At 35.6% G+C, this 15,002-nt stretch overlaps 1 protein-coding gene across 1 annotated transcript in view; it reads right to left on the bottom strand.

The window, feature by feature from the left end:
• Nucleotides 1-6,527: 6,527 nt before the first annotated feature.
• Nucleotides 6,528-15,002, bottom strand: part of SDHAF3 (succinate dehydrogenase complex assembly factor 3) — a 92,900-nt gene continuing 84,425 nt past the window's right edge. Inside the window, exon 2 of the mRNA XM_036894526.2 lies at nt 6,528-11,621. Within this exon, the coding sequence (XP_036750421.2) occupies nt 11,418-11,621 (204 nt within the window). The 3' untranslated portion in view covers nt 6,528-11,417. The remainder of the gene's footprint in view (nt 11,622-15,002) is intronic.

Here is a 15,002-nt window from a genome sequence, read left to right as displayed (position 1 = left end):
GATATCAGTTTATTGTCTCTCCTCTGCAAAGTCATCCTGTGTTACCAGCTCTCTGATAATGGAGATTTAAATATTTCCTCTTTGTAGTAAGCACAGGATGAAGCTTGTCCATGGAGGGTCACTGCAGGAGAGTCGTCTCGCCCTGAACCCAGTGTGCTGTCATTTTAGCTTCTTGCCGCTACCGCATGTCCATTAGCTGCAGCTGTTGGGATACCCAGTGGTCCTCTGCCCTGTTGGTCCTCTGTTCCAGCTGCAGTCCCCGGATGTATAGTCTCCTTTCAACAGCCAGACCTGGACCTGTGATCCCTTCACATGGCCCTCCCATCATGAACACTAAGCCTCCCAGGCCCCACAGCAACCTGCCCATGACTAGCCTCCCGATGCCAACTTGCTCCATGTGCCTGCCGCCAGCGTCCACCTGCCTGTACTCCCTAAGTTGTTTCCCAAGACGTGTAGTCTCCAACATTCACGTACACTGCATACCCCAGCTTGCGTGCTGTCCTACTGATAAACAGGATGCCAACACCCCACCTTCCTCTGCGGGCCACAGCACACCTGCCAGGTGGGTGCCTGCTTGCCCAGCAAACATGAACCTGCTGCAGCCTGGGCAGCAGGGCAAATGCCCCAGCTCGGCCATGGGCGGCAGCCACACCTTCTGCACTGTGCTCTGCGCCCCAGCTTTGGGGAAGGCCCCTCATTCTGTTTGTCCTTCCTTGGACACATTCCCTCCAGCCCACGGTATCCTTCAGAGTGCTCTTCACGTTTTTACTTCTCTATTATACTTAACACTTTTTTGTTAAACTTTCTATATTCAAATTAATAGAGGTTTCTGTCTCCAGAATGGACCCTGACACATTATTTTTAGATATTATTATATTCAATAAATAATTTATTGGATTCTTGTAATGTGGCCAGCACTGCTCTCAACAGTGATGAAGTATCAGTGAATAAGGCAAAACTCCGGCCTTTGTGGAACTTCCATTATCTATAGGAAGACAGATTGGAGCAGCAGGGTTCAAGGATGTGTGATGTCTCTGGCTCCAGAAGGCAGAAGAAGATGCCCCTCAGATGTTTCTCAATAAGGGTTTTTAAGGCAGGAAGGTGACATAATCAGATTTTTGAGATCTTTGAGACCAAACTCACAACTCCTCCTTACTTCAGAAAAGTTGGTGTAAATATCAACTAACTCAAATCTAGTTCATTCACATGTTTTTACCATAATCCTTTTGTTGAATTGTATTTTAAAATCAAATTGCTATAGAGTGAATTTGTCTTACAAGTTCACTGTGATATATATACATCTTAAAATTTGACAATTCTTGTGTCCTGGTGCTTGGTTCTCTGTTCTATCACCTAAAGTGAGTGGCAACATTCACTAGATATGCTGTTACTATGCAGATAATTGTTCTTTTAATGTTGCTTAGCAGCAATTATTCAACATTCAGCCCCTATCTGCTTTTGCACTGAGATACTTTAAAACCCTGAAAAGGGTGTATATTTCAGGTATCTAGCATTGGACTCTTCTGTTTCTTTGCTAGCATAGCACAAGTTAATCTAACAATTTAACCAAAAAAACATTTATTAAAACCCATAATTGCCAATGGAGCACAGCATTTCTGCCTGTCTCTGTCAGATTTAGAGATATCCAGAACACAAAGCTTGTTGGAGTAAGTGAATTTGTGTTTCAAATTCACTAACCTTGAGAGTTTAGATGCATTTCTTGATCTAAGAAATTCTGAAAATGAAAGGGTGAAAAATATGGTTAGACTAGATAAACTTATCAGCCTCTTCAAATTCAGTAGTTTTTGATGAATCTAATTGACATTACAAAGGTCCTATAGTCTTTCCTCTATCAGGTATCTTTCCAAAAGAATAAATTATAGACCAAAGAGAAAATGCAAACAACCCTCGAGTGTTCACTGCAAAACCAAGTTTATTTGACACACATCAACATAAAATGAAACCAAGGGCTGGAAAGTAAAAAAAAAAAAAAAAAAAAAAAAGCTATAAAAAATAAATAAAAGAAACAGGTGCAAACAGAAAATTAACCATTATCTTTATTTTACCTCTCAGATTTGTTTCTACATTACATATAAACAAGTTCATGAAATGTTATGAATAAATCGCAATTGTGGAGAGCTGGATTATGCTAAGAGAAGGGGGGGAGATAATTATGCTAAATGAAAGAAAACCTGCATCTGATCCTTAATTGAATGAGATAATTATTTTCCTACTTAATTGGTCTTCCTGGTGGGCACCCAGTAATTTGTATTTTTAACAATCCAGTATCATATTCAATAGTAAAATGCTCTTCTTTAATAAGGCCCAATATGCCATCAAGAGTAATGATAAACATTCCTATAAACATCACCCAGTGAAAATATAAAACATTACCCCAAAGCTCCAGAAGACCCCCAGGGTGTACATTCCCAATCACACTTTGTTCACTCCCCTGGAGGAAACCATCCCACTTACTGTGAGTTTATTTCCTTGTTTCTCTCTGTATTATCACTAATATCTGCAACCCTTAAACTATTGTCTTGTTTGGCCTTATTTTGAACTTTGTACAAATGGATTCCTCCGTATGTATTCATATTTGATTTCTTTCTTCCAGTACTATAGTTATGAGGAACTGTGGTTCATTCAGTGTCATTGCTTTGACTATACCGTAACTTTTTATCCCTTCTGTGGAGGGATATTAGGATTCTTTCTGGTTTGGGGCTGCTAATAGAACTCAAGTGCACAAGATTAGTGTACATAGGAGTGACTTTGTGGGTTGCAAAGTAGTAACAATAATAGCAAGAACAATGATAGCACTTTATAGTGTTCGTTATGTTCCAGGTATTATTCAGAGCATTTCCCGTAGATTAACTCATTTAATTCTCATAAAAATCCTATGAGGACAAAAATTGATTCTTGTGGTGAGGTAGATAGATAGGAGAAACAAAAATCTTGCTCTTTTTATGCATAAAATTACATGCTTACAGTTGAAGAACTAGAAAGATGGGATTCAAATCCATGAGGTTGGCAGCAGTCGGTACTCAACTACCATATCAAAATGCAATAGTAGGACTTTCTTGTCCCCTCCTGGCGTGAGCCGGGAGCTCTGTCCTTTCACTTTATCTCTAAATAAAAGCCTGTACCTTACTCTCCTTAAAAAAAAAAAAAAAAGCAACAGTATTTCTAGAATATAAAAATCTCCAAATTTGTTAGGGAATGTCAAACTGTTTTCCAAAGAGATTATACTAATTTATACACCCACTAGCAGGATAAGAGCGTTTCCATTACTTCCTATGTTTGTTATTGTCAACATCCTTGTATTAGTCAATCTCGAAGTTGTGCAGTTTCCTTGATTTATATTTGTATTTCACCATTACAAATGAAGCAAAGGATTTTCTTTTGTTTACTATCCATGTGGACTTTGATTTGTGAGTTTATTGTTCAATTTCTTTGCCCATTTTCTACTGGACTTTACATCTTTCTCATTGACATATAGGAGTTCTTTAGATGCTCTGTATATTATTTCTTTGGACATTATATGTAGTGCAACTATCTCTTCTTAAGCTGACTCTTATTTGCACTCTACTGCTTTTGGATAAAAAAAGTAACATTAATGTATCCAGACTTACTCACTTTTTCCCTTTCAGTTGGAGCTGGTTGTGTCTTCTTTTAGAAAAATCCTCTCCCACCCTAATATTTTGAAAATATTCTTCATGTGGTATTCTTATAGTGTGGTAATTATTCCTTTAACATTTCAGTCTTTAAGAAACATACAATTTTAAGCACCAGGTTTTTTTCCCACAAAACTACACAATTGTTCCAGCACCACTGAAAAGCAGTCCTTTCTCCACTGCAAGGCAGTACCACCATGGCCATAAGGCAGGCCTCCATATAGTGAAATACCACACTTACTATAATAACTCTAGTTATACTTTGATATCTGGTAGGGAGGGTAAGTCGTATTACATCATTCTTCCTCGTAAGTGTCTTGACGATTATTGGTCCTTTGTACTTCCACATAAATTTTAATATATTCTTGTCAATTTTTAGAAAAACATTTGGAATTTTGATGAAGATTGAATTGAAACTACACATCATTCAGGGATAATTAAGATATTTACAATATTAAATCTTCCAATCTTTGAGCACAAATTACTTTGTCTTCTTTAATGTCCTTAAGTAAAATTTCACAATTTCCACCAAGAGTTTGCCATCTTTTGTGAAACTGCTTTCTAAAATATTTATTACTTTAGTGATACTTCCATAAATTTTCATGTTCTATTTGTTGCTGCTATATAGCAATTTATATAACAAATTATTTTATAATAGCAATTTTTGCATCTAACAAGCTTGCTAAATTCTCTTACTCATCCTAATACTCTAGATTCTTTTGGATTTTCTACATATGCAATATCCAAGACTGAAGAGTTTTGATTTGAAAAGCAGTGATGACAGACATCCTTGTACTTTTCCCAGTCTCAAAAAAGAAAGCTTTCAAGGATTCTTTATTATGTTTGTTGCAGATGTCTGGTAGAAACCCTTTAATTAAATTGATGAAGTGCCCTTTATACATAGTTTGTTAAGAGCATTATCATGAGTGGATATTGAATGCTTAGCAAATGCTTTCTCAACAACTAATGAGAAGACTGTGATTAAATCTGCCTTATTTTTTTATATGTGGTGGATCATAGTATAGGCATACCTCAGAGATAACTGTGTGTTCAGTTCCAGACCATACAATGAAGTTAAATTAATTTTTTGGTTTCCTAGTGCATATGAAAGTTATGTTTATACTATAGTGCAGTCTATTAAGTGTGTAGTACCATTGTGTCTAAAATAAATGTACATGCCTTAATTGAAGAATACTTTATTGCTAAAAAATGCTGACCATCACCTGAGCTTTCAGCCAGTCACCTTTTTGCTGGTGTGGGGTCTCGCCTCAGCAGTGAGGGCTGCTGGCTGACTGGGTAGCGGGTGCTGAAGGTTGGGGTGGCGGTGGCCATTTCATGAAATAAGACAGGGCAGTTCCTGTTTCAATTGACTCTTCCTTTCTTGACAATTCTCTGTAGCAGAAGATACGGAGAGCATTTTACCCACAGAACTTTTTCAAAATTGGAGTCAAGCCTTTCGAACCCTGCCACCCTGCCGCTGCTTTACCAACTGAGTTTATGTAATACTCCTGTGTAATGCTCAACAATCTTCACAGCCTCTTCACAGGGAGTAGGTTCCATCTCAAGAACCACTTTCTCTGCTCATCCATAAGAAGTAACTCCTTATCTATTCAAGTTTTATCATGAGATTGCAGCAATTCAGTCACAATTTAAGGCCTCAGTTCTAATCCTAGTTCTCTTGCTATTCCCACATCTGCAATTACTTCCTTCGCTGAAGTCTTGAAGTCCTCAAAGTCCTCCATGAGGGCAGGAATTAACTTCTTCCAAACTCATGGTAATGTTGATATTTTGACCTCTTCCCATGAATCACTAATAGTTTAGAGGCCTCTAGAATGGTGTAATCTTTCCAGAAGTTTTTCAATTTACTTTGCCCAGATCCATCAGAGGAACACTATCTCTGGTAACTACAGCCTTATGAAATGTTTCTTAATTAATAAGACATGAAAGTAGAAATGACTCCTTGATCCATGGGCTGCAGAACAGATGTTGTGTTAGCAGGCATGAAAACATTTACCTGATTGTACATCTTCACTAGAATTCTTGGGTGACCAGGTGCACTGTCAATGAGCAGTAGTATTTTGCTACTAAAAAAAAATCAGTGCTTTTTTTCTGAGGAGTAGGTCTCAATAGTGGGCTTATAATATTCAGTAAAGCATGCTGTAAACAAATATGCTGTTATCCAGGCTTTGTTTTTCCCAACACAGAGCACAGGCACAGTAGATTTAGTGTAATTCTTAAGGGCCCGGGGAGTTTTGGAATGGTAAATGAGTACTGGCTTCAACTTTAAAAAGTCACCAGCTGCATTAGCCCCTAACAAGAAAGTCAGCCTGGCATTCAACTTCTTTCTAGCTAGGAAAGTCCTAGATGGCATCTTCTTCCAATGGAAGGCTGTTTGATCTATACTGAAAATCTGATGCTTAGTGTAGCCACCATCACAATGACCTCAGCTAGATCTCCTGGTTAACTTGCTGCAGCTTCTGCATCAGTACTTGCTGCTTCATTTTGCACTTTTATGTTATGGAGATGACATCTTTCCTTAAACCTCATGAACCAACCTCTGCTAGCTCCAAATTTTCTTCTGCAAGAAGGAAAAGTTTCCTTCTTTCAAACTTTCTTCAAAAGTTTCAAGAACTTTTTCTTTGCATTCACAGCTTTGCTGTTTGGCACAAGAGGCCTGGCTTTTGGCCCATCTCAGCTTTCGACTTGATTTGAAGTAAGAGACGTGACCCTTCCTTTCACTTGAACACTGAGAGGCCATTGAGTTATTAACTGGCCTGATTTCAATATTGTTGTATCTCAGGGAATAAGAAGGCCCAAGGGGAGGGAGAGAGGGGAATGTCTGGTTTTGGTGGAGTAGTCAGAACACACATAACATTTATTAAGTTTGCCATCTTGTATGAGCATGGTTCGTGGTGTCCCAAAACAATTAGAATAGTAGCATCAAAGATCACTGATCACTATAACACAAATAATAATGAAACAGTTTGAAACACTGAGAATTACCAAAATGTGACAAACAGGCACAAAGTGAGAAAATTATGTTAGAAAAATGACACCAATAGACTTGCTTAAAGCAGAGTTGCCACAAACCTTCAATCTGTAAAAAATGCAGGCCCTGGGAAGCACAATAAAAATAATGTATGCCTGTAATTGACTTCCTAATGTAAAAACAACTTTGGGTTCCTGACATAAACCTGAGTAGGCCATGATGAATCATCTATACTGGATTTGTCTTACTAATATTTAGTTTAGGATTTTGCATCTATGTTCCTAAGTGAAATGGGCCTGGAATTTTCTTTTCTCATATCACATTTGGTATCAGGTATTTGCTGGTCTTATAAAATGAGTTACAGAGTATCCCTTATTTTGTTTTCTCTGGAAGGGCTTGTTTAAGTTTGGAATTATTTCCTAAATACGTGGCAGTATTCACCAAAGAACATTTTTGGGGTCTGGAATGTCCTTTTAAGGAATATTGTTTCAATTAATTTAATGGCTACAGAAACATTCTTTTGTCTAGCTTTTAGTAAGTTCTGTATTTCTGAAAATATGTCCATTTCTTCTACACATTAAATAAACATTGTCTTTAATTTCATAGTATTGTATCTGTTTAATGCCACAACAGTATGTCTGCTGTTTTCACTCCTAATGTTGTATGTGCCTGCCCCCTTTCCTTAACTTTGCCAGAGGCTGGTTTCTGTCTTCAGAGTCTTTTCAAAGAATAACTTCACAATTTTTTTTTATTGCTTTCTGCTCTAACCTTTATTTCCTTCCATTCCCTTTCAGATTATTTTTTTGCTGGTTTTCTTATTAAGATAAGTGTTTTTCTCATTGATATTCAGCCTTTCTTTACGCTAGACACATTTAAGGCTATCCATTTCCTCCAACTACTTCAGCTACAACTCATAAACTTTAAGCATTTCACTAATCTTCAGTTCCACTTATATTTTAGGATCCATTAAGATCTCTTGATTGATTCATGGGTTATTTGGAACTGTGTTAACCTGCTAAAATATGGAACTGCTTAATGACTTATTTCCCAGGTAATTATCAATTTTAAATAATCCTCCTAGTGAGTTGAACATTTCATTATGTGAAGTTACTTTATCTCTAGCAATGTTTCTGCTTTAACAATTTTCAGATATTAATATCAGCATACTTTTTTTGTATAACTTTTACCTTCAGTTTATCTTCAAACTTTCTGTATTTTATGCTTTAATTTACATGTGCTGTATGTCTCTTAAAACAGCATATAATTGTTTCCACTTTGCAATCAGTTTAACAATCTGACTTCCACTGGCTAAGTTAGCCCATTTTGTCCAATGAAATTACTGACATATTTCAGTTTTATCTATCATCTCAACTTTTTTCTATTTATTCTTTGCCTTCTATGTTTCTTTTTCTCTTTACTCTCCTTATTTTAGAACAGTGATTTTTTTTTCCTGTTTCATTTGTCCCCTCTATTAGCTTGGAAGTTAAAAGTTCCATTTATGTATATAAAAATAAGGCCATTTTAGTGCTTTTTATATAGCAATGAGTAATACACTAGAATTCACATTTATGCTTGAATTAATTGGTCTCTATTCTTTATTCCAATTACTACCCTACCAATTTGTATAGTTATTTTTGTATATTTTAAATGTCTCATTTCTTATCCCCATGAAACATCGTTTCATAAAATGAACATTTAAGCCACATCTACAGTCATCTCAGTCCCTTATTCCCTTTCATACTTCCTACTATATAAAGCGCATCCTTGAGAATTGCCTCTAATAAGAACCTGCAGGTGGCAACCTTGCTCATGTTTTGTTGTCTAAAACTGTCTTTTCCACAATCACTCTTGATAAATATTGCTGAATATAGAATTTTAAGTTGGAAGTTATAATGGTCATTCAGCTGGTTTCTGGCTTCATTATTGCTGTTGAGCAGTCAGCTAAAGAAAATTCTAGCTGATGTTGATTTGAAGGTTACCTGTGACTTTTGGCTACTTTTGTGTTTGATTCTAGCATTTTACTGTTTCACTATGGTTTATCTAAGTAAGGATTTCATATTTATCCTGCTTGGAATAAATCTGTAGACTGGCATTTTTCATTGATTTGAAACATTCTCAGCAATTATCACTTCAAATATTGCCTCTGCCCCATTATCTATTTGAAACTCTCATTAGCTATACCTTAGACCCTTTTGTTTTAACCTCCACCATTTCATTTATTCAAGTTATTTTTCTATGCTACATTCTGGATAATTTCTTATGTCCTATTTTGCAGTCATTAATTTGGTTTTCAGGCCCATTTACTCTTTTGGTAAAACCTGCCTATTGGTTTATATATTTTCCATTTTTTAGTTATTCTACTTTCCATTTCTAGAACTTCCATTTGGTTCTTTTTCAAACATGCTAGGTCAGTTCTTATAATGTTTATTTCATATATATTTTTTCAAACATTTAAACAGAAGTTTTATAATATATATGTGCTAATTCCAAGGGTGTTTTCTGGTGGTCTTTGCTGCCTTTCATTCGTGGTGTTAGTGTTCCCTGTGGTGTTTGCTTAAACTCGAGGCATTCACTTCCTAGGAAAATTGTTCAATGCCACAATAGAAGATTTGGCATCCTCCAAGATTTCTTCACATCTGCCAGGTGCGGGTTCTGGCTCATTATAAAGTTTAAGTTTTGCTTGTTTTAGCACCCAGATGACTCGAATTTCGGGTGGTCTACAATTTTGCACCAAATACTGGAGCAGGTTTGTTTCTGGCTCACTCTTACCCTGAAGGTACATCCTTCGGGGCTGGTTTTCTCCACCTCATGTAGGCTCTATGCTTTGTCTTCTGCTCACAGTGCTCCAAAGGCCCCACAACACCAAAGCTGAAATTCACCCTCAGGACAATTGAGGCTTCAGCAGTTTCACTTAGATAATGCCCTTGTAACTACTTAATACCTAAGGGTATTGCCAACTCCTGAATACTTATCAAAATGCTTTTATGTTTTACCTAAAAGTTTAATTTTCAGCAGAATTTCTCTGATTAACATAGTCTGCCACATACTGAAAAGAAAATCTAACATCTTTGTGAAAATGTTATGTATTTTCTAGCATCCTATTCTCACTTACCAAGGTCAGGAAATTTCCTATGTCATTATAAACTCTTTGTAAACCTAAATTTAAATTAATTATACATGATATCACAACTCACTTAACCATTCCAACATCTGCAGAATTCACTGTTCTCAAATTTTCACTCTCTTAAAGACCAATTCTAATGACATGTTTATATGAAAAACTCTGTCCACATTTCTCAATTTTTTCCTTGGGGTAGAATCCAAGACATAGACGTAATGGGTTCAAAAGGTACAATAATTTATAAATTTTAATACACATTGCCCATATATGTCCCCAAAATTCAATTGTGTCAGATTCCACTTGGTTGAGTAAGTGAAAGTGAATAATGAACCATCAGGATAAGTCACCCAACCACATGGTTTAGCACTAAGGCCCACCAAAAAGGATGGTGAAATTTGAAATGGAGAGGTATTAGCCAGCTGCCAAAGAACAAAAAGAGACATATAACCAAATGAAAGAATTAAGTGATGGTGGCATAGTGATGGGTTGAAAGGGACAATAGGAAGGGGTTCTAAGTTACATGGACTTGTAAAAAGATCCAAAATCTCACTTCACAAGACCCACAGAAGCAGTGTCCCCACCAGTGCTAGGTTTCTATTAGTCAAGATGATGACAAAAATAGTACTGTACTTGTTCATGATGAAACAGGGCTCCTGAATGCGCTGCTAGACTTCCAACTTCTTGAGGGCAAGAGTTTTATCTTATTCATTATTGTATTCCTGGAGCCTGTGATAATCTAGAGACTAATTATTGATTGACTAACTCAAAGGAGGGATGGAAAAAAGTACTGAAGGGCCAAGCAGCCATATACAAAGAGCATGCCTGAGTCAGCAAAATACAGTAAATACAAATCACTTTTTAAAGAGCTGACATAAATCCAATTGCATCTGAAAACCACTTCATAATCTCAGAGTAAAACTACATAACTAATGATACAAATCATTTTAAGCTGTTAATGGCATTACCATTTCATTTTTTCATTTTTTTTGGTTTACATATCAACTTAAAGACTGATAAACTTTTCTTACATAAATGAGATTTTTAAGGTAACTACAAATTATTTAATTGAAGGGGTCATCTGTAACTATAGAAATGTATTATACTATCATTTGTAATATAGATCATAAAATGCTGAATCGTAAAGCTTCTTTTTAACCTTTCGTTTTAAATAATGACTCAAGGAGAAGGAACATTTAAAATAGAAATAATGAAACTTTCAGGATGACGATATATTTAAATAATAACCTTGTTTGCATTTCCCTATGTATCATGACATACTTTTCTGATGAAGCTAAAGCCATGAGGGTAACGCTTGAATGAAAGTGTTAAAAACAACATATATTTTTAAAACTTCAGCAAAATTCCACAAGCTTGTCCATTTTAGAGCCATTCTTTCTTTAGTCCAAAAACTAGATGTCATCCAGCAAGAGTGTTACTTTGATACACTTTTAGCCACTAGAACTCCTGATCTATGTAGTGTAGACAGCATTTATAATATCAATATCTTCAAATAAAAGAATATTCCATTAACACTGGACATTCTAAAAGCCTAAAAGCTAAAGAAATAAATTTTAAACACCAATGATAGTTAAGAGGTTCTGAACTTAAAATGATTTGTTAAGCTTCATTGTAGAGACTAAAATTTTGGTTTCCTGGACTCAGTAATACTAAATTGTTTATTGGGTTTAGTGGCTTCTTGCATCAGCTCCTGCAACTGTCCTATTTGTTCATCACGAAAGTCATTAAGTTTTTCTTCTGGCAGGGCAGCTCCAAAACATGCTTTTTCAGTTGAATTTTGTCTGTTTTCCTTAGCTTGTTGCCATAGCACTGCAGCATACACCTAGTAAAAAGAAAAATCATGGTTACAGATCTAAAATATGTATTCACTCATTTAATGTTGAAGGACTTGAAGAATTCTAATTCCAATTTGTTTTTCCCCATCACTGAATCTTCTGCATTTCACAAAGAACACACAAACAATATAGCTGTGTCTTTACTATTCAGTGATAATTTCAAATATATATATATATATATATAAATTTTTAATAGACTTTTAGCAAAGTTCTTAACCTGGAAACCACTTAATTGGTCCATGCCTGGGCTTCAGAACCATGCATAAACTAGCCAAAAATCCTAAGTAAAACTGTATGTATACAAGCATGCACAAGGTCTGTGACCACAGCTTTTGTAATGTGACATTTACAAAGGGGGAGCCATGGCTTTTATAGGCTTAAAAATGTCTCAAAATTCATTCCATCTTCAATTAAACTAAATCACACTACAGAGAAAGAAACTTTTCAAACCTTTGACAACCATTTTTCATGCTGTAATTTTTCTCTCAGCATCTTCAGACTCATATTCCAACTAATATTGTCTTGCATGAGTGATACTTTTTGAAGCAGACTCTCATTCTAAAATAAATCTTTTATTCAGGCAGGAAGTACCAAAGTATTTCAGTTCATGAAGTTAAAGGAGTATATGCACCCACTGGGTAAGGGAATGAATTTGCTGCTATACTCTACCTGTTTTGAGATAATTAAATTGCTTGTAACTGCTAGGTTGCCAGCATCACCAAAGAAACTTTAATTCCAGACATTCCAAATCTTTACCTGTATTCTTCACATTCTATAGCAATCCATTTCACAAAGTAACAACAACAGAAGGGCGTGCAGCCTAAGCTTTATTAGACCCATTACTAAGTACATTCCCTAAAGCAGGGTTTCTCAACTGTGGCAGGCAGAGCTACCCCAAGTTGAGAATTATTGTCCTAAAGAAGCTTTCAAGCATGTCAATAAGTACATGCACAAGAATGTTCATTGTGGCATTGCTTGTTAAGGCTAAAAATTAGACACAATAAAAGACAAATACACGGAGGTTTTTTCAGATACTTCGTTATAATCCATTAACAGTAAAAGAATTAAAGGCTATGTATCAATCTCCAAAACAAACAGAACCCAAAAAGCACATTTTAAAAAAGTTACTTATAGAAATGGAGTAACTGGTACGCAAATTCCTACAGAAATGTGAGAAGCCCTGAAGGGCCAAAGCTATCTTGAAAAAAGAAGAACAAAGGTGGGGAATTCACAATTCCCAATTTAAACACTTTTACAAAGCTACATTAAGTAATCAAAACAGTGTAGTACTGGCTTTAGGATAGACATACACATGAATGGAATAGAATCAAGAATCCAGAAATAAACCCTTATGTATATGGCCAACTGATTTTCAACAAGACTGTAAATTCAATGAAAAAAAGAACAGTCTTTTCAACAGGTACTGCTGAGAAAATCGAACTTTCACATACAAAAGAGTAAAGTTGGACCCCTACCTCTAACCATATGTAAAAATTAACACAAAATGGATGCACAAACTAAATACTTTTGTGCAATGAAGAAAGTGAACAAACTACATAAGGGTAACTACTCCTACAACTCAACAAGAAGACACCCCAATTAAAAAATGGACAAAAGACTTGAGTAGACATTTCTCCAAAGAAGATACACAGTCAACAAGCAAACAAAAAGATCTAGATAGACATCATTAGTCATCAGGGAAATGCATATTAAAACCACAGTGAGATATATACTTCATACCCATTAGGGTGGCTGAAATAATAATAGAAATAACAAAAGGAAAATAAGAATTAGTGACAATTTGAAGAAACTAGAACTCTCATTCATTGCTGGTGGGAATATAAAATGGTAGAACCACTGTGGAAATATCCCAAATGTCCATCAATGGATTTAAAAAAATGTGTTATGTGCATACAATGGAGTATTATTCACCCTTATAAAGAAATGACTTCTCAAACATTCTACAACATGAATGAATATTGAAAGCATTATGCCAAGTGAAATAGGCCACAGAGAATGTAGAATAGAGGTTACCAAAGGTTGGGGGAATAGAAATTTATCACTTAATGGGCAAAGAGTTTTGTTTTGGTAAGAAAAAGTTTTGGGTATGGATAGTGGTAATTGCTATACATTGTAAACACAATTAATGCCCCTGTACACTTAAAAATGATTAAAATGGCAATTTCTATATATTTTTATCAAAGTTTGCAAGAAAGTTCTGCTTCCATTAACGGTGGAGTAGCTTTTATCGGACCAACCCTCCTGCAGATAACATTATAAACTCAGGATTATTGTTTGATTATATGTTGTCCAAAGGTACTTCAGAGCAACCAGAGTCAGAAAGAAAGTAGAAAGGAGTTGACTCTTTGGAGAACAGCAGAGAACACTGAGTTATAGTCCCATTTTTATGGCTTTTTGTCTGAGGGAAGATCCTAATTGCTGATGGGTGACTAATCAGAGGACAGTGTGGGAGGAAATCTCAGAAAAAAGAGCTAAAAGGTGAACTCCAAATTCTCTGGCTAGCCCTTTAAATAAGCATGCTTAGAACAGGTGCAAGCTGGCCAGCTAAGTCAAATGTAACTCAAGAGATATTTCAGCTGCTGCTTATCAAAAGGAACAGAGTTTGGACCTTGGTCCTGCCAAGTTAACTAATAAAACAAAACAAAATCAATACACTTTGGAAGAACACAGTGGAATAATGTCTTTACCATATATCATTCACAGTGTCCAGGAAAAAATCCAAAATTACTAGAAACAAGAAACTGAAAAACATGACTCATAATCAAGAAAAGGCGATGTCTGAAATGATTCAGACATTACAATTAGCAAAAAAAAAAAAAAAAAAAAACGGATTTGGAAGCAGTTATTATGAGTATGTTCAAATCTCAGCAAAGAATGAGAATACTGTTAAAAACTCAGAAAAGTTCTAGAACTCTAAAATGCAGTATCTGGAATTGTAACAGCATACTGGAGTAAAAGAAGAAAGAGTCTATTAATATAATTTCAAGTTCATTGAAATTATCCAGTCTGAAAGAGAACTATTAAGATCAATTATCTGTGGGACAATGTTGAAACATCTAACAAAGAGAACCCCAGAAGAATATGAGGCAGAAACACACAAGTTCAAAAAGTTTAGCAGATTCCAAGCAAGATAAATACAAATGAAGCCATTTCTAGGCATATTATAGTCAAATTTTTGAAAAGGACTGATAAAAAAAAAATCTATAAATAATATAACCATTTGTATAGATTTTACAAATATAAAATTATTACTTAAAATATATATACATATGTGCAAAAGCATGTAAACAACATGCAATGTCTAGGCCCCTAATTACTCCAGTCTTTCCCCTCTTCCTTGTCCTCAG

This window comes from Manis pentadactyla, chromosome 7 (genome assembly GCF_030020395.1).
Source record: "Manis pentadactyla isolate mManPen7 chromosome 7, mManPen7.hap1, whole genome shotgun sequence".
Classification (NCBI taxonomy): domain Eukaryota; kingdom Metazoa; phylum Chordata; class Mammalia; order Pholidota; family Manidae; genus Manis; species Manis pentadactyla.
This window is presented reverse-complemented; position numbering and strand designations above follow the sequence as displayed.